This window comes from Nothoprocta perdicaria, unplaced genomic scaffold, assembly GCF_003342845.1.
Source record: "Nothoprocta perdicaria isolate Ctin4 unplaced genomic scaffold, notPer1 scaffold_6, whole genome shotgun sequence".
Classification (NCBI taxonomy): domain Eukaryota; kingdom Metazoa; phylum Chordata; class Aves; order Tinamiformes; family Tinamidae; genus Nothoprocta; species Nothoprocta perdicaria.
The window spans coordinates 7,009,807-7,035,216 of NW_020455865.1; the positions used below are offsets into that span (position 1 = coordinate 7,009,807).

Below are 25,410 nucleotides of genomic sequence, written 5' to 3' on the forward strand. Positions count from 1 at the left end.
GCCTTAATTTGGTGCATTTGAAACATAGCAGGAAGCTGCCAAATACCAGGGATTAAAAGCCTGTTTCTGCAAAGTAGGAGCAAGAACCTGCTATCAGAACAAGGGGCTGAGTATTTTAGCGGGATTTATAACTGCTGGGATCATTTAGCTATGCAGATGTGACAGTCCTTTGAATGGTGTCTGCTTCCCATGTTGCTGCATCTTCAGTGTCTGTGATAAATAGGATATTCTGGCTCGGTGGGCCGTGGCGGCGGGAGGGAGCCTTTGTGCTGGTGTGAGCCACATCCTGCGCAGCACATGAGGCAGCGGCACCAATCAGCTACAGTGGCAGCCCCATCCTGTTGGGTTTGGGACGGTCCCTTTGTCACCCAACAGTCCGCAATGTGGATTAGAGCCTTGGCCCTTTGACTTCCTAGCGCGTCCTTCTGCCCAGCGTGACATGGGGATGGAGCTGGGCCCTGCATTTCTCAAGAGGTGGTAAATCCCAGAGATGGGTGCAGGGAGAAAATACTGGCCTGCAGAGCATCTGTGGCCAYGTGCTCGTAATGGGCATTGGCAGCRGGCAGTGCAGTTGATGTTGGCATCTGTGGCATCTCACGCATGATCATGTTGCACCCTCCAGCCCAGCCCTGCTTGCACGTTCCTTCTAGGGGCCTTTACCGGGTACCAAGGACCCTTTGGCCCCCATCATGTCACTGAAGTGAGAACTAAGTTCAAACTGTGCAGCTCAGGAGCTGAGGTGGGAGCTCTGTGTGTGTATTTTAATACCAAGGTGGCTCACTAGCCATTAATCATCACTGCTGTGGTAGAGGTGCAAGCCAGAGCCAAAACACAACTTCTTCCTTTCCTCTGAAACCAAGCGCCCTTCCCGGGGCAGATTTCCTGCCATATGTTCTGTCTGGGAGCAGACGAGGGCTCCTTAATTGTTTTCCAAAAATCCACTTGGCTCCTTCCCCTGAAGCTCCCTCATTGCTCAGGCAGGATGGGGAGAGCTGCCTGCTTCGTTGTTTTCTTCCTTTGCTTTTTCCCYCTCCTTTGCCCCTTTGTTTTTACAGTGGCTTTGCCTTTCTGGCAGGGCGCTGTGGCACATTCGTGCACAAACGGGGCCGCGGCCGAGCCCTCCCAGCGCCGCAGGACGCGCCGCGCTGCCGCCGGCTCCGCGCAGCCSAGACGAGGGCCGTTTGCGCTCTCCCCAGGCCACCGGGGGATTATTTTCCAAATGGCTTCTTTGTTAGTCCCTTATCTGCTCTGTGCCATCTCTTTGCCACCCTGGGAATAGAGATTTTTGCTTTAAAAGCTGTTTGCGGTCTCAGCCTGTTGCTTTTTTTCAATTAATATGTAGCAGGCCCCAATTACTCCCCGTGGCGCCGGCTTTSCTCAATGAGTTGTTGCCGTGTGGTGGACGGGCTGTGGGTGCGGTGAGCGGCTCGCTGTGGGGCCGAGTGCTSCCCAGAGGGTGGTTCTGTGCCCGACATGCCCTCTTTTCCCATCCCAGCCTCCTGTTTTGCCTCATGCTCCCATGGCAGCTCCTGGGTGTGACATACAGCAGAGCTGTCTGCCCCGTCACCACTATCCCTGATCAGCCTCATCCCTGGCCTAGGGTGCCCTGTCCTCCCGGTCCAGGGGAGCCCTGGACGCTCCTGCAACACACAGTCAGTGCGAGACGGGGGTGCTTGGTGCAAACCTGCTGCCTCTGGAGCCTAGGACCTCCAGAAAGGCTTATCTCCATGAAGGTACGTGGACGCTGGCAGACAGCGTGCCAGGACACTGCACCCACATGGGGCATCATCATAATACTGACGGCAAGTTAACTTTAGATTTGTCGCTCTTTCTTCTCGCCTCTTTCCTCCCACCTAATGAGAATGGTGCGGTGCGCTGGCAGCTCGGGCTAGGAGCATCCCGGACACAGCAGTGTCCAGTTCCAGGAGCATCCCGGGCGCTCCGTACCCACAGTAGGTGCCAGGAGCATCCCAGGTGTCCAGCACACGGGATGGCTGCCGGGCTTGGCGGGTGCCGCGTGAGAGCCGCTCGGCTCAGCGCTTGGTGCCCATCCCAGGTGAGGACTTTCTGCCACCCCGCTGGAGTCTGTAGCTCCGTTACAGTGAACTCCAGTACCGTGAAGCCTGTAACTGCATTAAATTAACATTATTGATTTTTTTTCTTTCCCCCACCTCTTGCAAACCTCTAAATGCAGAGTTATAATTGGGCTGTTGTTTATGCCTGTGCTGGTGAGCACGCTGCATCACTGTGTCCCCTCGAGCAGCTTGTTGCCTATTACCCTTCAGGCCTGGAGAACAGATAGGGCTCCCTTCCAGTGCCTGCCTTCAGTTTCATTCCTTTTTTTTTCCTGTTATTGTTATTATTTTTTGCCACAGTTCTATTACCTGTTCACAACTCTGAAGCCTTGCATGTAGTAGTTGGAAGAAATGATGTCTAATGCCTCACACCTTGCTCCTGAGTAGGGAACCCAAATTGCTCCCAACCGGAGCAGCTCCCGGTGTGTGTCTCTTTCCAAAGACTGTAACAGGGTCAGACAGATACAAGTGCCAGGCGCCTATGTTGGGCTTGGGATCCAGAGGGAACTTGTTGTGCCTGCGCTGGCCAGGAGAAACTGTTGAGATTTTATCAAGTGCAGGCTGTAAAAGGCTGATGCCATCAGCACATCCCATCACCAAGGATAGGGTTGTGTCCTGCAGCCCTACTCAGCTTCAAAGTTAGCCTCCCACTGAGGAGGAGAACAGACTGTGCTGCTTTGAGCTGATATTTCCAGCAGTTTGCAAGCACAGGCGTCTACACCCGATTGTCACCTTTTATTCTTGCAGTAAAATAAAAGAAAGTCTGGTGCAAACAATTGCAGACAGTGTAAGGATCCAGGACAGAAATGATCTCTTTTAGAAAGACAGACGGAGGTGTTTGTAACAGACCTATTCCAAGCAGAGAAGGTTTCCAGCTTCCTTTTGCACTGGATGTAGACAGGGCTTAACCTCCTTAATGGACTGGTTCATCCTCCCTGAGCTGTGGGTCGTCACAGCTGCCTCCGTTTCCTGCTCTCCCCGCTCCCGAAGCGCCCCGATTGCTCTCTTCCCTTCCAGGCCACATAGGCAGCAGGTTGCAGGGCTGTGGGGTTGCTCTCCTGCTCTTTGGCCATTGCTCTCAATGGCTCCACAAACCCCTGTATGACCCAGGGGTTAGTTTCTCCTGTGGCGATGAGAAGTGCCTGGGGTAGAGGCTGCCGCTGAACTGGAGCTGCAGAGTAGTGCACGGCCACGACTTGGGCTGCTTCTGCAGCAGGTGCTCAAGGATGTGATCTACAAAGAAATAAGTAGAGTGTTTTGCCACTCCACTGATTGTTAAAGCTGCCCACGTCCTGGCCTGAGGGGGAGGCTGGGCAGAAGCCCCTCTGCTTTGGCTGCAGATGGTGCTTTTACAGCAGTCTTTGCAGCTGTGCAAGGCGCTACCTTAGTTTTTCGAAGGAGAGCCTAGGACCTGCAGATGGGCTGTGCTGCAGGGGGAGGACGTCGCCTCCCCGCGCTGGCCAGGGCTTGTGCCTGCTGTGGGACATGGAGGGAGCACGAGGTGCTCGTGCAGCCGCCTGCTCCCCTGTGCCCTTGGGCTCTCCGCTGTATTGCACGCACCGCAGCTCCCCGCAGGGAGGAGGAGGATGTGCTGCTGGCTCCCATCTCCCTCCTTCAGTATCAGCACGTGGCAGCAGCTGAGCAGGCCTTGAATGCAGCTTGCAAATGTGTGGCCAGAGCTGCCTGGGTGCTGCTGAAATCAGGTACCTGCCCTCGGAGGAGGGTGCTTGTAAGGGGGAATGGCCGTAGCAACAGACCTGGTTCCCCCAACGTCCTCATGTGCAGAAGGAGAAAAGTTGGTGGCCCTGGGTGGTGAGGGATGTGGTGGCACTGTCTGGATGAACAGTGACAGCCCATGTGGCAGCGTCACCTCGATGAGAGCTGCACTGTTTGACACTGGATTACACGAGTGATGTCGGATGCAGCTGCAGCAGCAGGCAGGGGCTGGGGTTTGGGAGCAGCCGTTTCCTTCGCCTCACACCCAGCCCCTGCTCTCGCCGCCCTCCCCGGGGCCCCGGCGGCACGGTTGTGTCTGCGCAGATGTTTGTGTTCGCTGCAGCTGAGGAAAATATTCATTATCTTGTTAGCTGCTGCGGCGAAGGAAGTTCAGATTTGCATTTCCACAGCTAATCACGCAGCACAAACAGAGCCTGTCAGCCAGCAGCGCTAATTGGGCAGAACGCGGATGTGCCAAGGCAGGGGCAGGAGGAGGTTCCCTGGTGCCGGCACCGTGGGTGGCGAGGCTGAGCGTCGAGGTGCGGCAGGAGGTGGAGGAGGGCGTGGGAGGATGGAGGAAGGCTCGACATGGGCAAGGTGCACGGCTCGGGCTGTGTTCATGTGAGGAGTGGGGAACAATGTGGGCCCTTGCACAGGCAGCAGCAGCCAGCGGGGTGCCGGCCTGGGAACGCTGCTGGGAAAAGTGTTTTTTGGGAAGATTGTGTCTCCTTGCCGGTGCTGCCAGGAACCTCTCCCGGGGCAGGAGGCGGGATATGGTCCAGGGGATTGTCGTCCTATGGACGAGCCACTCTGTTGCCACACGGGCTTCTTCTGCTGTCGTGCAGCCGACTGTGGTCTGTATTGCTACGTGTCCTCCTGTGATCTTCACATCTGTGTCTCTTGTCTGGTTCCTGGGCCAATGCGTCAGCTGCCGAGCGGGTCTTCCTAGGCCCCAGTGTGTGGAGAGACTCATGGTGATCCCATGGATTTGAGTGCTTAGCGCGAGGAAATGCTGAAGACTTGAGAGAGGGGCTGCAAAACTGTATAGAAGAGAGAAGAGAAAGCAAAGAGGGACAGTGGGCACATGCAGAGCCAGATCAGAGCTCTGCTCACCTGCTCGGTTTGACCTGCTTTAAAAGTGAACTGGGCTTTAGTGGGACTTCTGCAGCTCCGGCACCATGACAGAACTGAACACTTTGTCTGTTGGTGCTCGAGCTATCCTTGGCACTTCCCTCAGGGACACGGAGGTGACTCGAGCCATCCCCCACTGTGTCACGGCTCCTTCCCCAGTGCTCTGTGTTACTTTTACCAGCTCCTGAGGCCTCTGAGAGGTTTCCTCTACTTTCATTACACTGGGGGGCACAGGTCCAAGCTGGCCATGGACTTGCCGACCTACTAGGTCTTCCCACCTCTGACTTTTATGCTTCTAATTATACCTGGTGTTATTGCTTAGTTTAATCTCTGTTATTAAGTGATGTGGTAGAGATTGGTTCTGTAATAATAACTGCTCGCCTGTATATAGTACTTTCCATGCTGAGGATCCTTACCAGCTTTGCAGACAGGAATAGCTTTTCTTTCTCTCTCCTCTCCCAGCTCAGGGTACAGCAGCTTCCAGAGTGCAGAGCCAGTTAGAGAGCAACAGGGACTCAGCATCAACCTGGAACAAATAAAAACAAGTGTTACAATTAGCTGAACAGATGGAAGAGAGTGACACGTGTGAGCTTCACTCCTTCTTTCACAAGTCCTTCCCTTATCCTGCATGCTATGGACACTTCTTTGGTGGCAACCAGTAGCCAAGGTTTTGCACTCTGAATGAAAGAGCAGGATGCTGCTTGTGCCACGGATATTGCTCCAAAGGGAAGGCTAACACTGGTCAAGCCATGCTTGCCGTTCCTTGCTAGTGCCCAGCCTGATCTTCAGAGATTTCCCCCATGCAGAGCTAAGACAGCTTGACATTGACTGAACAAAGATAATCTTTGCTCTGGGCGATGCTGTTGTGGCGAGGCACTAGCTTTTGGGTGCCACGGCTTTGCAGCACGGCTCTGAGACATACCTGCCTCAGAGTTGGCAGCACATCTTGAATGTCAGCCTCAGTGAAGAAGAAAATCTTGTCTTTTCTGTTTTCCATCCCCTGTGGAATGGAAACTCACTTCACTCCAGAGACAGAGGAATTGCCCTTGTGTGTTTTGCAGTGCCTTCAGGTCTACACAGCCAGAGCTGCAAGTGCTAGGTCTGGCTTTGGACCTGGTCAGTCCAACTGTCCATCAAAGATGAATGTAAGAGCTGTCACACAGGTTGTGTTGGGAGCCCTCCCTCCTGCCACATCTGAGCTACAGAGCCTATGTTTAACCCAGGAGATCCACTAAAACTTTTTCTGCACCTGAATACTGAACAAGATCATCTAGTCTGAAGCTGAAGCTGTGGCCCAGCACTTAGAAATGCAGAAATAAGCAGCTGATAGAAGTCCGGCACGGGTGGCTCTTGTCCCTGACCTCCCAGAAGTGTTCTTTTGCTGCTGTGACTCCTGCTTGCCCAGTGATGACTCCAGCTGTGCAAGGAGGCCAGAGCCTTTGTGGAGGAGTCTCCCATGGGCTGTTGGCTTCAATAACAATTTTCTTGAGATGAAAGCTCAGGGCATTTGTGCCAGTTCATTTCTCCCCCCAGCAACATACTGAAGGAGAAGCATGCCTGATGAAGTGCCTGATGCGTGTGGAGCTGCAGCAAGCGGAGCCTCTGTGCCTTTGTCCCAGCTTTCCGGGGGACTGCACCATTTGCCAGCTGTACTGTTACCTGAGGGCAACAAGCGAACATCTGGAAGGTGTGATGGCTCTGCCACTTGTCATTAGGAAGCCTGGCACCCCTGGATGTGAGCAAGATTTCCCCTTGATGGCAGCTCCAAATGGAACTGGGAGGTAGGAAGGAAAATGAGGGTGTCCCAGGCAGCCTGGGACCCAAATCTCACCCAAATGCCAGAGAGGGGAGAGGAGGCTTCGCTCTCACCTCCTGAGTTTGTCTGGGAGATTAAAAAGAAATAAGTTCACTGTAGGTGTAGTCCCTCTGCCTTGACTTGGCTAGTGCATCATTTCATGGCTCTCATAATTAACTTCACACACACAGAAATGCAACTTTGCAGATGCAGTCACAAATTTTAGCTAATTAACCATATGGTGTGGCTGCCTGATGGAGCCAGGGAGATGTGCCGCTTCTGGATGCTTCCCTGGGCACCGGCGTGCCTGGGGGCTGCCTCTGCCTCCCATGCATGATCCCTGCTGCAGGAGCCCCCAGGCAGAAAGGCAGCTCTGCGGAGCAGCTCGTGCCACCCAACAGCTGGGACGGTGGGGACGGGGAGCAGCCAAGCACTGTGGGTGACAGGCAGCTCACGTTGGGTTGTCCTGCTGCCTGGCAGGACGTTCTGGATGTGGATCCAGGGGTGCTGGCGCCATCCCTAGCTTGTCAGGCACTGCTTTGGGGATGCTTGCACGGCTACAGCCCGCATTGGCATAAGGCAGGCGTTGCTTTGAGGGGAACTAGGAGCATTAACTGCGCTGAAATGACTTTGTCGGAGTGCCAGCATATGAAATGTGTGGTGATATTACAGCCCTGCCACTGCCTGTGGCTGTTTTTCCTCTGCTTCTAATGACTAATAGAGAGAAGACAAAACAATTTCTATTAGTTTCTCCCACGCCGCAGTGGGTTTCTTATTTTCCAAACCTCATTAGAGTTTGTAATACCATGGTGGTAGTCAAGAGCAGTCCGAATTACCCCGAGGGAAAAGAAGAACTGAAGAGAGATGATGTGTAGCCCAGTATCAACACTGCTCCTGGCTTATATCCAGGGTCCCTTTCGATCCCTGTCCAGACTCTTATGCCTTATCTCCATCTTAAAGGTTAATGATGAAGCTTAGCAGAAAAAAATGCTTAAGATCTCAGATTGTTAAGAGAATAGATGTATGTGCTGAGCAGAGAGCTGGCTCTGCATTTACCTTGGAAATGCAAATATTATTTAAAAGGCAGCGCTTGCACTTTCCACCGCATTGTAGTTCAAGCATTGAACGTGTGACCAGCTGCTGGGGTGACAGGGCTGGTGAAAGGTGTGTAGAGGCAGCGGGCTTCAGATGGCTGTTTTGGGAGCTGTTGCCCAAATCCCATAAGAATTGGGCATGTGTCAGGCACCAGCCTCGCACAGGTTCCTTGGGAAATCCCAGTGTGTAGTCCTGGCTCCACTGAAGTCAGTGGGAGTTCTGTTATTTGTTGCCTCAATGCAAGTCCTAACAAAACTGCAAGGAATGGAACTGCTTGAGCAACGTGTTTGAAATGAGTGAAGAGCACCCAAACAAGCCCGCACAAGAGGAACCACCACTGTGGCTCAGCTTACTAGTGAAATAGTCTTTTTGGAGTAGGAATCCAACTGGGCTTTGCTTCCCTTGGGCACAGAAAAACATTTGTGGTTATTTTCCTAATGTCCACAGCCCAGTGGGCAGGAGCTCTGTGAGCTGCTTTAGGAGGTCAGTCTTTCTTCATGGCATCTTCCCATCCAGACTGTTAAAAAGCTGAAACTTGCTGAGCTTATGGGAGTCGACAAGGTCAGACCCTCTCAGCTGTCAGTAACTGCTAATGTAATGGAGCAAGACACCTCGAAGAGTACATACAGTGGAGCAAGACACAGATACTCTGTCAAGCACTAAGCAGCTCCAGCCCTTTGCAAACAGACTGGTTTCAGGTTAGTCGCACCAGTTGATTGGAAGTTCCCAGGACTTGCCTGTTGAGTAAGGGTGGCACGGCACAGATGTGTCCTCCTAGTCCTCCCCACCACGTTGCAGGCTCAGGGCAAGGCTGCTGAGCCCAAAATCCAGCCAGCCCTGGGCTGTGATGGAGCCACTGCCTATCTTGCTGGAGACAGAACCAACATGCTTCATGCAGAGCCATGCAGAGCTGCAGATGTTCATACCGTTTTGGTGGCTGCTTGCTTGCTTGGCTTCTGGACAAGGCAGAGCTCAGGAGGTGTGTGAGGACTTGTTTTGGGTGAGAAGCCTATGTTAGTTTATCCAAGGTGAACAGCAGCAAAGAGACAGTAACTTTCAGGTGCAAAATATCAGGTCCAATATGTCAATCCTGGGTCAAATTTAATAGCTTTCTTGCTACTTTTGAGTGGTCATTGACATAAATAGTCCGTGAAGTTAAGGAGTCTCTGGCAATAAGTGCAAACAGGTTGGAGTTTGTTCAATTAAGGGAAAGGGAGCTGTCTGTGTACAGTCTGATGTTTTGGACTCTGGATCTGATGCTGGTATAGGAAAGGTTGGGCAGGTTTTGCGCATCACTAATTGTTCTTTTCTAAACTGCGTCTCTTCTTCCATCTCACATACACATGCTTTGTGGAGAATTAACCATCTGATAGGTGTGAACTTCTAGGAGCAAGTTGTGTCAGAGTTAGATAGAAGTGAAATGCCCCTCTTTGCCACTCTTACCCTTTTTGCTAAGCAGGGGCGTGTCCGCTTTTCACCTTGGCCTTCTCGCCCACTCGTAGTTTTCTGACTTTCCTTGAAGCTTCAAGGCTGTTGCCTTTGCGCTATTTGGTTAAGCATCGGAGATTTCAGTGCCAAAGGGAGGAATCTGTATATTTGCAAAGTTGGATAAGGGGTTGAAAAATAGAGCTTAGCATGGAATTCCTTTTGCAACCATGACTGCATAATTAAGGCATAAATCTAGCTTTGTATACCATAGTACTGCGCGCTACATATGCACAAGGCGTTGCTGTGGGAACCATAAGTTTTTGAATTTGTTTTCACTCCACACTGTTCCCAACAGACACTCTAGAGCAAGAAAGATCCACAGCCTACTGTAAGATTTCACCCACAGGGGACCCAGTTTAGTAGAATAAATAAATAGCTGTATAATGGCGAGGAAGGGGGATGGGGACAATGGGCAGAGGTGGGGAATAAGGGAGTAATAAAGGATGGTAAATGGGTGAGGGTGCTGTTAGAAAGGCAGTCACCTTTGCTGGTGGGATCACCTCCGCCCTGTGGCTGCAAGGACAAGGTTGCTAGTGGGGATGGCTCTCGTGCTTCATGGGCTTATGTGTTGCAGGTGTTTGGCAGCCTTTGGGACTAAACTGGTGGCACATGTGTTGCTCTCATGACAGTGTGGAGGAGACTAACAAACTGCAGAGCAAGGAGGTTCTGCTTCATCCCAGAGAATCGTGCTTGGCTCCTTGTAAGGACTGCTCCCTTCTTAGCCTGCACCCRGTAGGCAATAAGCACTATTTGCACTAACATTTTCTTTTCTCCCAGTGGGCAGAAGTAATGCAACTGCCCAGCCAAGCGAGTGTTCAGCTCTCACTTCTTCTCTTGCCTAATGCCAGTAGCGGACAGAAATACTCTGATATATTCATGTTCCTGCGGGCTTCTTGAGTTTCAGAAGCTGGGAGAGGCAAGAGTTTCCTGATGTCCCTCCAAGAGAGACCACAGCGTGGTCTCTGCCACTTGTAGCACTAGTGTATCCACACAGAAAGACATCTGAAATGCAGTTGAGCTTTGTTATCTCTGCTGCTCAGTGCAGCTTGTTGTTGTATCTCATCTCCCCATCTGAACGGCTTTTCCAGAGATGACCATGATTCAGAAAGGAAATTTTTTCTGGTGCTCTTATTGCTTCTCAAGATTCCATTCCTTGTGCAAATTCCTATGTGTTTGCTTTAGAAACAGCTTTGGGAGAGAATTTGCCTTTTCACCGTGATTGCTAGCATGACTGTCCTAGTGCCAAGGGGCTTTCTCTGAGTACTTGTTAGTGTCATCTGCCCAGAAGCAGACAGAGTGTTGGGGCTTCACAGCTTTTGTGTTCTTGCCTAGCTCTCCTGCTGAGACCTCTCGCTGCTTAGCTGTTGGTGTCCCAGATCCCCTAGCCTTGACGTGTTGCGTAGGCTGACAGAGGAAGGTGACAGTATGCAAAGCCTGTGGTGACACTCGAGTGCATCTGAAGACAGCTGTGGTGGCAGGAGGAGGGCAATGGTGATATGTCACACTTCAACTAGAAAGCTGCAGCAGCTGAGAGGGCTTGAGCACCCAAGGGGTGTTTGGAGATCACTTGCAGGAAAACCAGGTTTGAATGATCCACTCTTTCTAGGGTATGGTGTTGTCTATTTGGGATACTCAATTCCCGTGCAGTTGGTGGGAAGGGATTCAGACAATCTTAGAGGCAGATCTGACAAGGACAGTGTAAAGAACYGATTTATCGGTTCAACAGCCAAACTACACAATCAGCAGCGTCCTGATTTAGATTACCATGAAATGATTTTTATGTTCTTGTCAGTTAACACAGAACGGAACAGCAGCAGCAGTCTCAGTTTGGGCTTGACTTCAAATGAAGGTATTTTAGCGCCGCTCAAGGAAAGGAGGAGGAAGGGGAGCCTGTGCTGCCACCTTGCCCAGCAGTGCTGTTGCAGTGGAGTCTGTGGAGTTCACGGTAATGATAATGCTGGGGTTGGTAAGGGTTGTAGCCTCTGCTGCCCCCAAGTGCGACTCCACACCCCASGATGAGTCCTCCGTGCAGCCGCTGTGCTGACAGAAGGTTGGAGGCAGAGCCATCACAGAGCTTATATGTCCCCCTCCTAGCAGGACGCATCTTAAGTTAAGGAGAAGCACTGCTTCTCCCATCTTCRTCTTGGATCGAAACAAACAAAAATTTCCCTCAGACTCCACAGCCGCTTCAAGCTGAGTTGACAAAGAGTTTTAAATCCTCCAAAATGATATCAAGCTATTCACTGGCATGAATCCTCTTCCCTGTCTCTGGTGGCTCCCAGAGGATCAGTGCCACTTCCACCAGTATTTTCGTTTCATCAGGCCCGTTGTCGCCATCCCGTCCTTCGCGTTGCCAACAAGTGCTGTTTCCGGCAGAATTCCTCCCATGGAGGCCTCCTCGCTTTTGTATTGAGCAGCCACGTGGTGTTGGAAGCCCAGGGCTGGCCAGGCCTTCTGGTGGCACAGTAGTGTCAGGCAAGGCTGGGCACYATCTGGGCAGATAAGCTCCACAGGTGACCGTGCTCCAAGGCAGGGACGCTATGGGCAGGTGTGGACTTGGTGAGGCCCATGTCACCTCCAGCTATTTGCTTGCTCTTGCGGCTGTGACACAGAGGGAAGAGGAGCCTGGGTGGTGCCCTCGYGGCCTCCTGCATGGCTGCCCTGCCACCACAGCACCGCCACGGTTAGTATCTGTGCTCTGATCAGCCTGCAGCGTTTCGCCCCTGGTGAATGACTGCACTGTCCTCAACGCCTCGTGGTCCCGTGGGAGGGGAGCAGGCRGCCCCTGGCCCGGCGAAGGGTGACGCGCTCGTTCCCCAGAGCCAGGCCTGCCGCTGCAGGTGCTGCCGTCCACTCCTGATTTACCTCCCTGAAACACCTCAATTTAAATGCTAATTTTTCTTGAAGTAAGGGGGGAGAGCTGCCGCTGAACAGTGTTGAGGTGTTTATTAAAGGAGCAAAAATACTGGTGCTGGCTCTCGCCACGGCTAGAGCTGCGGTAGCTGTGCGTGCCAGTCCCCGCGAGGCCGGAGCCGTGCGGTGGGAGCAGCCGCTCCGCAGCCCGTGCTGTTTGCTCGGAGTGCAGACCCAGCTGAGCACACATCCACGCTTGGACGTGCCGGTCCTGTCTGGAGGAGCTGGGTTTAGCAGCTCTGGGCTGGCCGAATTTTCATCCGCACATGGAGAGTCGCATCTCCTGCTCGCCCTAAAGGAGCCGACAGGGGCAATGCTCCTCCAGCCTGATCTGATCGTCATTGCAGAGTGAGGCTGTTCAGCTGGGGAGCTAGGCAGGACTAAAGGGCCTGGTGGAGACTGGTTAGTCTCTTTTTATGCTGCCACATTATATAGGAGCGGGGACTCACTAAAATTAATGACTAGTAAATTTGGCATAAGTAATGGCTACTTCACATGGTGTGAGTTCAGCCTTTATAATTCACTAGTGCCTGAGGTCACAGAGACAAAATCTTGGGTGAGATTTGCAGTGTGCTTACCTTTTCCAAAGTGGCTGTGGAAGTAGGACACCCACTTTTTACTGTCTCCTTATGACTCTAGATCAGTTTTTTTATTTTGTGATTGTACCTTATAAGGAGGAGGCTGTTCATGAATGTTCCTATGTCAGATACAAGCTGGGCTCTTCTGAGCCTACAGCCACCCTGTGAGAAAGCAGGAAGGAAGGTTATTTCAAAAATGGGCATGATGAATGAGGCAACCCCAAACCCATCCTGTTCTCCCCAGGCCACTGCAGGATGGAAAGAAGACTAATAAATTATTCTTGCTGTAGAAGATGTCATCACAGACATGAATAGGATAGCCATGCAAAAAGTCCTATCCTCACATAGCCGCTTTCCTGAACATAACCCCACTGGATGATAATGTGATTAACATATGTAGCTGTGCTGGCTCAGATAAGGGTAATTAAATCTCACAGTTCAGGCCATCAGCTAATCACTTGTGGGGTCTTTTTTCCTTTTTTTTCTCTGTATTTTTCTTTCTTTCTTTTTTTTTTTTTTTTTCTCTTTTTACCCCTTTGTGATTGTATTTGCCTAGCTGCTGAATGCTGGAGAGCGTCTATTGTGTTTATCCGCAGTTGGCTGCTGATGGAGGCAGGAAGCCACACTTGGGCTGATGCTCTGATAGTGTGGTGAAATCTTAGGGGTGAGCAGAGGGATGTGTAGAAGGGAGGGCAGGCTGAAGTCCAGCCTTTAGAACGTGTCCTTCAAGGATGTAATGTGAAGGGAGGAAGCCACAGCTGACTGAGCCTCATGAGAGAAATGCTTCTTCCCCCACTAGTGAGGCAAATGCAAAAATGAAATGAATACGCGTCACTAGCTCAACTTGAGCTATCACAGACCAAAACCCACTCACAGACACTGCAATTTTGGCTCTGGCCTTCAGTGCCCAGGCCTGTGGATAAAGGACCCCAGGGCTTAGGGGAGCCCCCRTATTGGAGTGAGCATCATCCAGGCCGGTTGCTCCAGTACTGATCTGCAGCTCTGCTGCTCCTGGTCCCTGTGCACACGTCTGCAGGATGCTGACCCTTCTCACCATCCTCTGGAGGTTTCCCTCTTCTCCTTGAGCTATGTGACACAAGGCGGGCCCTGCTGAGCAGAGCAAAGCAGCTCCACGCTCCAGCAATTTATTGCCTGACCTTGGGTATATGATGTAAGGTCAGATTCCCCCAAACAATCTCAAGTTTTGCATATGAAGCTTTTGAAGGACAGGAGGGTGCTGACCTAGCAGGCTCCTCTTGCCTGACCCCTCTCCTGCTGGCAATTGAGCACCTTGCAGTTGCTAATTGCTTTTACCCCATCAGCACCTCAGTGAAGGAGAGAGTGATCATCTCCATTTCGCCGGAGGCAATGGTTGGATTTTATGTCTTGACCATGGTTACACAATGTGTCTGTCAAAGCCAGGATTTTAAACCCGGTTTAATCCAGCAGAATGCCTTTCTCTTAAGCCCATTCTACCAGTAAGAGATGTTAGTGGAGCCTTGGGACATTTGACCTTTTTCGGCATTGACTCCTTTATCCCCAAGTCAGCTCATCCCCAAGGATAYGAAGTGTTCTGGATTAGCAGCTATTGGGGATTGTAGCAGGCAGGGAGGAAAAAAAAATATCTGTGTATAACAACTCACTCTCTGTAAAATGCCCTTAGAGACTTGCAGATCCCTTCAAGGAGGAGGATGAGCAGGAGCAAGTTTATTCAGTGTGCATTGCACTGCAGATCAGCAGCGTGTTACTTGTGTGAGTATCGGACACCTGCTCAGTGAGTAGCGAGGAGGTGCTGGAGGGCAGAGAGGAAGAGGAGGGTGCTTACTGCGTGGTTCTCGGGTGCTGAGAACAGAGGGGTATCTGGGGTACTCTGGAGCTCGTTGGAATAGCCTCGGCTCCACAGCTCATGGCAAGGTCACAGAAACTGCATGAAACTTCATGCAAACACATCCGCACCATGGGGGACGGGCTGCGCTGGCGGCCCGTTTGGAGCCCTCGCCACCATCCCCATGCATCCCTGCCTCTTGTCGGCGCTCCTCACGCACAGCTCGTGTGTGTGTGTGTGTGTGTGTGTGTGTGTGTGTGTGTGTGTGTGTGCGCGCTTGGGGGCTTTGCCCAGCGCTTCCCAAGGGCACAAGAGCGCGGCCGTGGCCTCGCTGCGAGCTCGGGCTCTGTGCAGGCTCCGTGCGAGAGGAGCTGCAGCCCTCTGCCGGCTGCGGCTCCGCAGCACAGCGCCCGCGCTGCCCGAAGGATAGCCTGGCCGGAGCACAGGGCCCGCGCTGCCCGAAGGACAGCCTGGCCGGAGCCGCGCTCCTTGTCGTCCCCGTCTGCCTCCCTGCTCCCTTCTCCTGCCCGCAARCAGCAGCTAGGCAGTGCAGACGCCTGGGACAGTCGGCAGCGCTGCGTGGGCTGCTCCSCCAACTATCCTGCACCAGGCAAAGAGATCCAACGTTTCCCTCCCCTCCGCTATCCTGGGGCTCATTTCGGGTTTGCAAGGCCTGGCATGTGTGCAGCACATGCGCGTGGTTTGGCAGTAGGGACGCGAACAGCACTGACCTGCCACCAAAGAGAGAAGGCAGCTGCTGGCAGAAGGGAAGGAGGAGACGCAAAAAGGATTTGATAGCAGAAATGCGTCGTCAGGCTGCTCCTCAAGTCCTATCTTTTAACGCTGCTTGTTCAAATACAGCAGCATATTGTGGACACATGCGTGCACGTGCGCTGATGTGCGCACAGGCCTTTATTTGCAAGTACATGCACTCGGCCCTTGTTTTTCCCCAACCTTTTGATTGCAGAGCTCTTTAGGCAAATGCTATTACATCAAGCAGCTTTTCAGTAAATACCTTTTTACAGAGGCACCAGCTTTGACTAGCAGCCACTGCATGCAGAGCATCCTCACACCTGACTTTGTGGGGCTTCTCTCAGGTCCCTCCTTCTCTACTGCCTCCCACTCCAGCTGTTGTTTTTCCACCTCCCCCAAACAAGCTGGGCTCTTGCCCAGCTTCCTCTGGCTGAGCACACAAGGACCGGGGCAATGCACCTCACACTCACAGGAGTTGTGAGCAGCAGGAGGCTGAGCCCATGCATGGGCAAGTGTCCGTGAAACGCTCTGGATGCATTTGGCGTGATGGAAGAGCGGTAGTTTTTCTCTCACCTGTGCTTGGATACCCTGCTGGATCACTATGATCCACTATGATCACCTAATCTCTACTGTGAATTAGAACACAAGATTTGGTGGGTATTTCCAGGAGGGATCGAGTGTTTTGGCCACATAGCAGGGCTGTTGCAGCTTTGCTCTGCTCTGAGGAAGCTCTCCTGGCGGTGCCAAGTCTTTCTCTTTTGAGTTCGTGTGTATTTGGACCAGCCAGACTCAACACTCTTAAATAGTTGTAAACCGGGAGAGAGCCTAGGAAGGTGCTGCTGTCCTCTCTGTGCCTCTCCTCCTGGTGCTCCCAGAGGTACTCACCTGGATGGCCTTTGGTGTGACCTGCCTGTCCCTTGGGTTTGCATTAGTGTGGGAATGACCCACCACAGAGGGGTTGGTCCCGATCCTCTGGTGGGGCAGTGGAGCAGAATCCTGGAGGGTTCGCTGCACCCTCTCATTTTGTGGTGCTGCATCTTGCTTTTCTTGGCCTCTGGAATTTAGCATTATTTTCTTTTTCCCCTCTGTCTGTCGAGGCAGAGCAGCAGAGCCCCCTCTCCTCCTGCCCGTGTTCCCCACCAGTCAGCTGGGTCTGCAGCCCCTGCCTYCATCCGCCCAGGCAGCCCAAGGCCACGCAGGGATTGTGCTTTGCCATCTGCATCGCTAAGGCAGCGAAGGGCTCAGAGCAGCAAATCACAGCCGTGCCGCTGGGGATGCAGCGCGACGCGTGATCAATAGGAGATTTGCGAGCGCCTGTGTGAGCGAGAGGTTTTTTCCCCTCAGACAAATAAACCAGTTTTTCTCTGGCAGTGCCTAAAGCGAAGCTCACGAGGCACACTCAGGAGCGCACACGTGGGCAGCTGAAGAAGAGGAAGAGGGGGGACGAAGCCAGCGGTTGTCTGGAGTCTCGGCCATTAGGGAGATACAGAGCAGGTGGACTGGGGACAGCGCTCTCCAGCCGAGCACTGAGGCTCCCATGTGCTCCTAGGGTTGACCTGCTGGTGCAGGCACATCCTGCTTTGTGTGGTGGAGCACGCRGTGTGCTCAGAGCCGGCTGCCCTGGATTTTGACTCTACGATCAATATTTAAATTCCTTCCCTGCTCTGTTTTGGCTGGCACCAAGGAAGCTCAGTGCCTGGAGATCTGCCTGCTCACACTTCAAACTGTGTCCCCAGCATCCCTGTGCTTGAAGCAATGTGCTGGGGGCTGTTATACTCCTGCTGAGATTAGGAAATTGCTCACAGGTAAAATAAAATTGCATCATAAACAACATTATTTGGCTTTTTGGAGTCTCTGTCTACAAGCGTAGCTGCTTCTGCTTTCAGAGAGCGGGTCATCCCATCCGCAGTCCCTGGGAGCTTGTTGCCCCTCGAAGGGCTACAAGGCCTGCAGTGTCCCAGGCTTCGAGCGTGGGACCACCAGGCCCTGMGCTGAGGGCAGCTCAGCTGCTCTGCCTGGACGCAGCCTGCATCGTTGCTTTGGAGTTTTCTTTTTCTCTCTGCAGGGAGAATAACTTCATCAAGGACTTCCCGCAGCTGGCCGAYGGCCTCCTCGTGATCCCCTTGCCCGTGGAGGAGCAGTGCCGCGGCGTCCTCTCGGAGCCCCTGCCCGACCTCCAGCTTCTCACTGGTACGAGGCACYGCATGGGGGCCCCCGGGCTCAGCCGCCACCACAGGCAGCATGAGAGACGATGCACCATCTCCCATCCTCGTGCCCAGCCCTGCCCCAGGTCCCCCTGGATCTTAGTGCCCTCCCAGGTGGAAATCATGCATCAGCTACGTGCATCTGCCCTGCGGTGCTGCTGCTGTGAGTTYAACCACAGCAGTGCCCTGGCTGCCGCTCTCCATCCCTGCTAGCCGGGAGAGGAGGTTACGATCCTGTTATCGGCACGTTTGTAAATGGTGGGGAAATAGCGTTGCTTAGAGCACGTTAGTGCCTGGCTGTCCCCTTGACCATCCTTGAGCCGTGGCTTTGTCTTTTCAGGAGACATCAAGTATGATGAGGCAATGGGCTACCCCATGGTGCAGCACTGGAGGGTCCGGAGCAACCTGTACAGAGTGAAGCTCAGCTCTATCACCCTCTCTGCAGGTGAGGGCCGTGCRGCTGCATCTCTCACAGAGGCAGCCCAACCTATCCGTGTGGGCGGGTTGTCTTCTCGTCACCACCCCTCCCACTGCTGCCTCCGCGTCACRGCTCAAAATGACAGGATGATTGAGGTTGGAAGAGACCTCTAGAAATCATCTAGTCTAACCTCCCTGCTCCTGCAGGGACACCCAGAGCATGGGGCACAGGGTGGCATCCAGGCAGGTTTGGAAGTTCTCCCGAGAAGGAGACTCCACAACCTCCCTGGACAGCCTGTCCCAGGACTCTGCCACCCTCACTGTAAAGAAGTTCTTCCTCACGTGGAGATAGAACTTCCTGTATTTTTATTTATACCCATTACCCCTTGTCCTGTTACTGGCCACCACCAAGAAGGATTTGGCCCCTTTCTGCCTACATTTTCTCCTCAAGTACTTATAAATATTGATCAGATCCCCTCAGTCTTCTCTAGGCTAAACAGCTCGCTTAGTCTTTCCTCATGCAATAGATGCTCAAACTCATGGTCATTCAAAGAGTTCCTCTGGCTCTTGGCATCTCCGTGCTCTGCTCCAGTGGCAGCCACTGTGGCCAGCCCTGTTGCGGGTGCACGAGAAAACTTCACTTCCTTCTAGGAGGGAAACTGGGGCGAGGGGCTTGCATGGGTGACGTGGATTACACTGATGAACAATACTATGGTAAGGATTCTTACGAGGATTTTATACATGTACGCACAGCAGAGAGTAAATTCCAGAATAGTGGGATGTCAAAAGGACCCCCAAACCATTTGTAAATGTGGGTCATATGAAGGAAGAAGTCGCAGCTGAAGAAGGGGTGGGAGGTCAGGTTCTGCAAACGTCACAACATTTCACTGCCACCTTTCTGTAACTGCACATTTTGTTTTAGGAATGCTGAAACATTTTGTCGTGACCTGATATGTTTTGCTTTTCTGTTTCAAAACAGCATTTTTATTTAGAAATCAACCTATTTTTAAATGGGGGGTGAGGAGGGAAGGATTTAATACAAACAGGCTGCACAGCCCCAGAATGAAATAACCCTCTTGGAATTGAACAAAATCTTTTGGGTCAGCTCAAGATGAATTTTTCATCCTTTTTGTTCAACAAAAGCTTTTCCTTCAAAACAGCAGCCAACGAACCAGCCAGTTAACCTCCTTTTGGTGACAGCTATGATGTGTTTTCTTGCAATATGTTTTCAGTTTCACCACTGACTGGACCAAAAACTTTGATACTGGCCAGYTCTAAGTAATACCAAGGCATCATGCAGTCACCAATGCCTCTGAGACAGATKGTTTCCGCAGAGCAGTGGGGATAGATACTTGTGCCATGGCCCTTATATGGGTGGTCCTGACAGAGCAGTGGTCCCAGTGTGGGAGCATCCCTGGCTCTTGCACATGCTGGGGGGCATGGCCGGGTGTTTGCAGCAGACGCTGGTGACGCCACTCTGGCCCTGCAGAGCTCACCCGGCCCCGTCCGTATTGGRGCTTCCAGGGAGTCTCTGTCTTCCCCACGGCTCCAGTCGCTCTGCRCTGTCTCCAGCTGCTCTAAAAATAGATATCAGTTGTCCAGAGTATTTACACTGGCGCTGGTCTTCTGTGCAATCTATAATGAATTCATCCTTACACCAGGACAACTTTTCTGGCTATGATCCTTGCATTACAAAGGCCAAACGTGTCCTCTGCTGAAACCATTGATTTATGGCCGAGCATTCTGCATAACAGGCCCGAGCTTGTGTGCATATGTATATGCCTGCATTCATGTGTACATCCCTGACAATTTATTTGTGAAGAGGAATCATAGGAYGATGTGAAAGCAGCTGCCTGAGGAAAATAACATACTTTGTGGTTAGCAAAAGATGATGTAAGCCCCTGAGGAAACAGAGGAGGAAAAGCATTTTGTACCTACTTAGGGATGTGTGTTTTAAGCAGGGAAGACTGATCAATATGTATAAGTACCTGAGGGAAGAATGGAGAGAGGATGGGGCCAACTTCTCAGTGGTGGCCAATGACAGGACAAGGGTTAATGGGTACAAGGTGAAACACTGGAAGTTTCATTTTTATATGAGGAACAACTTCATTACTGTAAGGATGACAGAGCCCTGGCACAGGCTGCCCAGGGAGGTTGTGGARTCTCCTTCTCTGGAGATCTTCCAAACCCACCTAGATGCCACCCTGTGCCAGTTGCTCTAGGTGTCCCTGCTGGAGCAGGGGGTTGGACTAGATGATCTCTGGAGGTCCCTTCCAACCTCAACCATTCTGTGTTTCTGTGTGATTCCGTGTTTTGGGGGCTTTTTTTTTTTTCCCCAGAGCTGTCACTTTTGGCCCTCCCTGGCCAACCTTCCAAACCAGACTTTACTCTTCCAGGGTTTGCAAATATCCTCAAGATCCTGAGCAAGGACAGCAGCCGGGAGGAGCTGCTCTCCTTCATCCAGCAGTTTGGCTCCCACTACATCGCAGAGGCACTTTACGGCTCYGAGTTCAGCTGCACCATCCACTTCCCCAGCAAGAAGGTCCAGCAGCAGCTCTGGCTCCAGTACCAGAAAGGTAAGCGGTGCGGAGGAAGGAGGCAGAGACACAAATGCTGCTCGTTTCCATCAGCTCCACCACTCTCTCTGGGCAGCGCGTACAAGATGGTTGTGCCTGTTGGTGGGAAGGGATCTATAGGCAGCATCCATCAAACTGTCCCATCCCATTGCTGCCTTGCAGCACCCGCACGGCAGCCTCCTCCTTCCCTGGCAGCTCCGAGGTTGCCCGCAGGCCTGGAGCTGCCATTCCCACTTCCAAGCCAACGCACCATGAAGCTCATTGGCCGTTTCTCGGCCCCATTGCGATGGCCCTGGAGCACCCTGAGTGATTTGGGCCGGTTTATATAGATGTGACATAATTGAGCTGTCTCAGAATGGCTTCGTTTTATTGCTTGTGACAATGACGGTCTTTAAGGAAGTGTATTAAATCAATAGCAGACTCGTTGTGCTACACTATAAATAACGAGACACATCATTAAACAGGGCAATAAACTTCAGGACTTTGAAGTAATACAATTAGGTTATGTTTATAAAAACTCCCTTATCGCCGTAGCCTTCCATTTGCCAATTCATCTCCTTCCTCCAGGGAACTTGGGATATTCCCTTGGCTGGGTATTTTTTGTAGTTGAAAACGACTCTGCTGTTTCCATCAGGGCTTAGGACGTATTGTAGGAGTGGCAGGAACGGAGGCTGCGAAGGCACTTTCACCCCCCCTGGCCTGTGCGGCTGTGAATGGCCTCATTTAGTGCAATTCAGCAGAGCTGAGTAGGCACCCGCCAGCCTCCTCSGTGCTTTTCCCTTGTTTTTTCACTGTCTACCCAGCGCAGCTAGTCTTGTGAGCTTGTTTATGACACCCCGTCCTCGGTTGTTTTGTCTTTAAATAAGGATAAATGAAGTTTGCCAAAGCAATGGYTTTATTCAGCAGGAGATACGTGGCGGAGGGGTGTGGTTTCTGTACTGGGGTTGTTACTGATCATTCAAATGTGTTCCTTGGCATCCGTTTGCAAGCACATCAGTGCAGAGGAAGCTCAGGACAGCTCCTGCTCCTGGTGTCGCTGATTTGAATCCAGAGGGRCTGGAGAAACGGAATTACTCCAGCATTGGTGGGTATGAAAGAGAGAGGACTTTGTTGGCGATGGGACTAAGTACTATGAGTGGTACTTTGGTGCCGTTTGAGCTTGGTGCAATGGTGTCAAGGGCTGAGTGGAGAGGAATAGCGGCTACATCTTGACCCTTTWGTGAAACCTCTGGTACGTATGAGCCCCCTGCCAGGGCCAGCCTTGCTCCTTGGAGTGCCGGAGCGATCGCTCGTGGTGCTGCAGGGAGCCATATGYGGAGCAGAGTCTCGCTCGCTTTGCGCCACCCAGATAGTTTCCTTTTTTGGCTCTGTTTAGTGCTGGAGAGWGAAGCTCCAAGGGACTCCATAGGCTGTCCAGCAACCACCCAGGGAGTTCGTGCATGATCCCTGGGTAYGTTTAAATACTGACTGTGCTACCTCTATGCCCCAGGGGCTGTTTCTGTGCTCGTTCCCAGTGCATGAGTCCATCTGTATCACGGGGCTGCAGGAGGTTGACCTGAGCGACTGCTGGCACCACAGAGAGGTCAAGTGCTATAAATGGTGTTTTCCAGTGTTCCTGGAAACATGGTGAGGCCGTCTAGGAAGTATCTAGGAGGAGGTTGTGTGGCTCTGCGGATGGAGAAGGCAGTGGCAGGAAAGGCAGGGTTCTCTCCTCAAGAAAACTGCAGGTAGCTAAAAAGAAAAGCTGGTTGGTGAAGATGGATGGGTTTTATGCGCAGCTCTCCACCAATGTACCCACTGCTTACCAGTGACAGGAGGGCCTGAATAAATAGATCTAGCTAGACAGTTCTGCATACTTTCTTAACCCAGAAACAGCTCTGGCCCCTTGTGCTCCCTGCYGCTATTCAGCCCATTTCAGAGCTGCGTGGAGAACGCACATATGCATCAGCTCTAATAAACACAGAAATAAAGCCAGGATAACTGCGATTTGTTAGCGAACAAAGCGGATCAAAAGAGGAGGGGGAGAGGGGCTGAGTCTTGAGCTAATTGGAAYAGCACCAAGAATGATAAAAATGCACATTGTGGCATGTTCGCAGCATCGCACAGAATTATTTTAATATTATAATCAACTTCATAAATCAATCTGCAGGCCTCAGGAGGAGGCCTCTGCCAATAAAGTGCGCAGTGTAATTGAAAACACCGTCTCGGATGTGCAACTGCGCCACCGGCTGTCGGACTCCTTGTGAGGCGCCGGGCCGGCCGCTGGCTCTCGGCCACCGGGACAGGCGAGCGCCATGGGCAGGAGGTGTTTGATTGTGGATCCCTTCAGCCACCCAGGGGGAAACGGATCTGGTTCTCAGAATCACAGAATGGTTAAGGTTGGAAGGGACCTCTAGGGATCWTCTAGTCCAAACCCCTGCTCCAGCAGGGACACCCAGAGCACGGGGCACAGGGTGGCATCCAGGCGGGTTTGGAAGTTCTCCAGAGAAGGAGACTCCACAACCTTCCGGGGCAGCCTGTTCCAGCGCTCTGTCACCCTCACAGTAATAAAGTTGTTCCTCATATAGAGATGGAACTCTCTGTGCTTTAATTTGTACCCATTTCCTCTTATCCCATCACTGGCCACCACCAAGAAGAGTTTGACCCCATCCTCCCTGCATTCTCCCCTCAGGTATTTACCCATATTAATCAGATCCCCTCTCAATCTTCTGTTCTCCAGGCTAAACAGGCCCAGCTCGCTCACTCAGTCTTTCCTCATACAATAGATGCTCCAGCCCTTTAATCATCTTTGTTGCTCTCTGCTGGACCCTCTCTAGAAGCTCCACTTCCCTGTTGTACTGGGGAGCCCAGAACTGCACCCGGGACTCCAGGGGTGCAGCTCCCAGGGATGTGTGTTCCCCGCAGGGCTAGGGGCACCCTCATCCCTCYGGTCTCAGATGGGAACAAAGCTGCCTCTGCCCTCCCAAAGGTTTGTCCAAGCGTCAGGTGCCTGGAGGCGTGGGGATGTTTCGGGCTGTTGTGTGTGGTGCCCTGCTCCATCCTGCGCACGGGCCGGAAGCTTGTTGTCCCCCGCRCCCCCTGTAGACACCGCTACCCCACGGGTGAGCAACCCCAATGCTCTTTCATTTAACATGATTAAAAGACCCCTTTGTAGGGCCAGCTCTGCRTCACCTGACAACCCTGCAGCTCATGGGAGGGGTCTCTGAGCAGGGACCTTGGGATTGACCCATCCAGTGATCTGTTTCACTGGAGCTGCATCGGGTTTCCCACCCATTGAGACTGGTCCATGATGCTAGTGGCACCTCATTAAGTTTGCACCAACCGTGTGAGCATCTTCATTCCACGGCGGGGCGAATGCGATGGCYGGCACCACCTCCCCTGGTATTTAAGACGCTGTCACAAAAATGCGCAGGAGGAAAGAGCAGGAGGAAAGAGCAGGATCCCTCCCTCTGGCAAACACATTGCGCTGGCGAAGGTGCGAGAGACCTCTGCGCTGGGTGGCCCCTCTGCCCGGCTGGCCCGGGGCGAGGGGGCCCTTCTTAGGGAAAGGGAAGCGCTGCTCCAAGAGCAGGATGTGACAGTCCCATAAGGACTCTGCAACGGCCGCCCTGGCTCCCTCGTCCCTCAGACACACAAAATGCTGAACAAGTGTYTCCCCTCTCCAAGTGCTCCTGCATRTGGAAAAAAGGGAGAAGTTACCAACCGCACCACGGAGGCTCTCGTTGGGTGTTTGAGTGGGAGYGCTCTTCCTTCACACTCTGTGGACTGGCTGAGACTTCTGTTGTCCAGCTGGGAAAATCTGGAAAAAGGGCATTTTTGAGAATTCTCCTGTCCTTTAGGAGCGCCTGTCTCCCCTGTGCCACACTGGGACGCAGGACGMGGTCTCAGCCCAGACGCAGGAGTGCATCTGTGCTCAGCGCGCGCTCCGTGCAGGTGCCCAGTCCGTTAGGTCCTCGGCGAGCAGCTCTTGGTTTGGTTTGGTTTTCCTGCATTTCCTGTGGGCAGCAGACCTCTCGAGTTTTCCTGGCCTCAAGGCTTTGTGGCCAGGCTGGGACCCAACCGAGCTTGGGAAGTGTGCAAGAGCTGTAAAAGCTGTTCCCTCTCAGTAACAGATACTTGGAATAGCCCATGGAGGGGCTGTGACTGGTCCTGTCCTGCTAGACAAGGATTTCTGCCCAGCAGTCTGCCCAGAAGAGTTGTATTTGATTCTCTTGGATCATATGTAGTCAGTCACATGGCTTTAAGAGGTTACAGCATCCCTGCTATGGTGCTTCTTTGTGAACTCAGCAGTTTAGACAAAGAATTTTAAAAAACATATAGGCCATATGCCATACTAAGGATCCAACCTCAAGCTGTGATAAAGGAGCAGGCTGTATTATGCAGAGTAGGGTCTATGGGACCATTCTGTCCTTTCAAGGTCTAATTCACCTCCCTCTAGGTCTGGTACCACCATAACAGAATTAAGATTAAACTAATCCTTGGGAACCTTTAGTTTCTAATTTCTAGACGCAGTCAGGTGCATTAAGACAGCTTTAAGGCAAGCTTTGCATCTATTAAAGGAGATCATTCCTTTCCCTTATGCCTTGCTCAGCTTGGTCAGAAGCATATAGAATTTGACTGTCCTTGAGATTTCATATAAATAATGACTACTTTACCTTTGTAACACTCTTACCGCATGTGGTTCCTATCATTATATTTATTTGAAAGCCTCAGATTTTGACATTTTGTACAGAGGCGGAAAAAACAATCTCGCTGGTTGCTGTGAAATTTAGTTTAGACTAAAATATGTGCTGTGAAACAGTCTGCTAAATGACCTTATGCACCGTTCATTGTAATCCAAAATT

General features: G+C 52.1%; 1 protein-coding gene across 1 annotated transcript in view; it reads left to right on the forward strand.

Annotated features, from left to right (window-relative positions):
• Positions 1–25,410, forward strand: part of LOC112955795 (astrotactin-2) — a 172,190-nt gene that overhangs the window by 16,405 nt on the left and 130,375 nt on the right. The window contains exons 4-6 of the mRNA XM_026049158.1: positions 17,435–17,559; positions 17,914–18,018; positions 20,387–20,566. Of these exons, the coding sequence (XP_025904943.1) occupies positions 17,435–17,559; positions 17,914–18,018; positions 20,387–20,566 (410 nt within the window). The remainder of the gene's footprint in view (positions 1–17,434; positions 17,560–17,913; positions 18,019–20,386; positions 20,567–25,410) is intronic.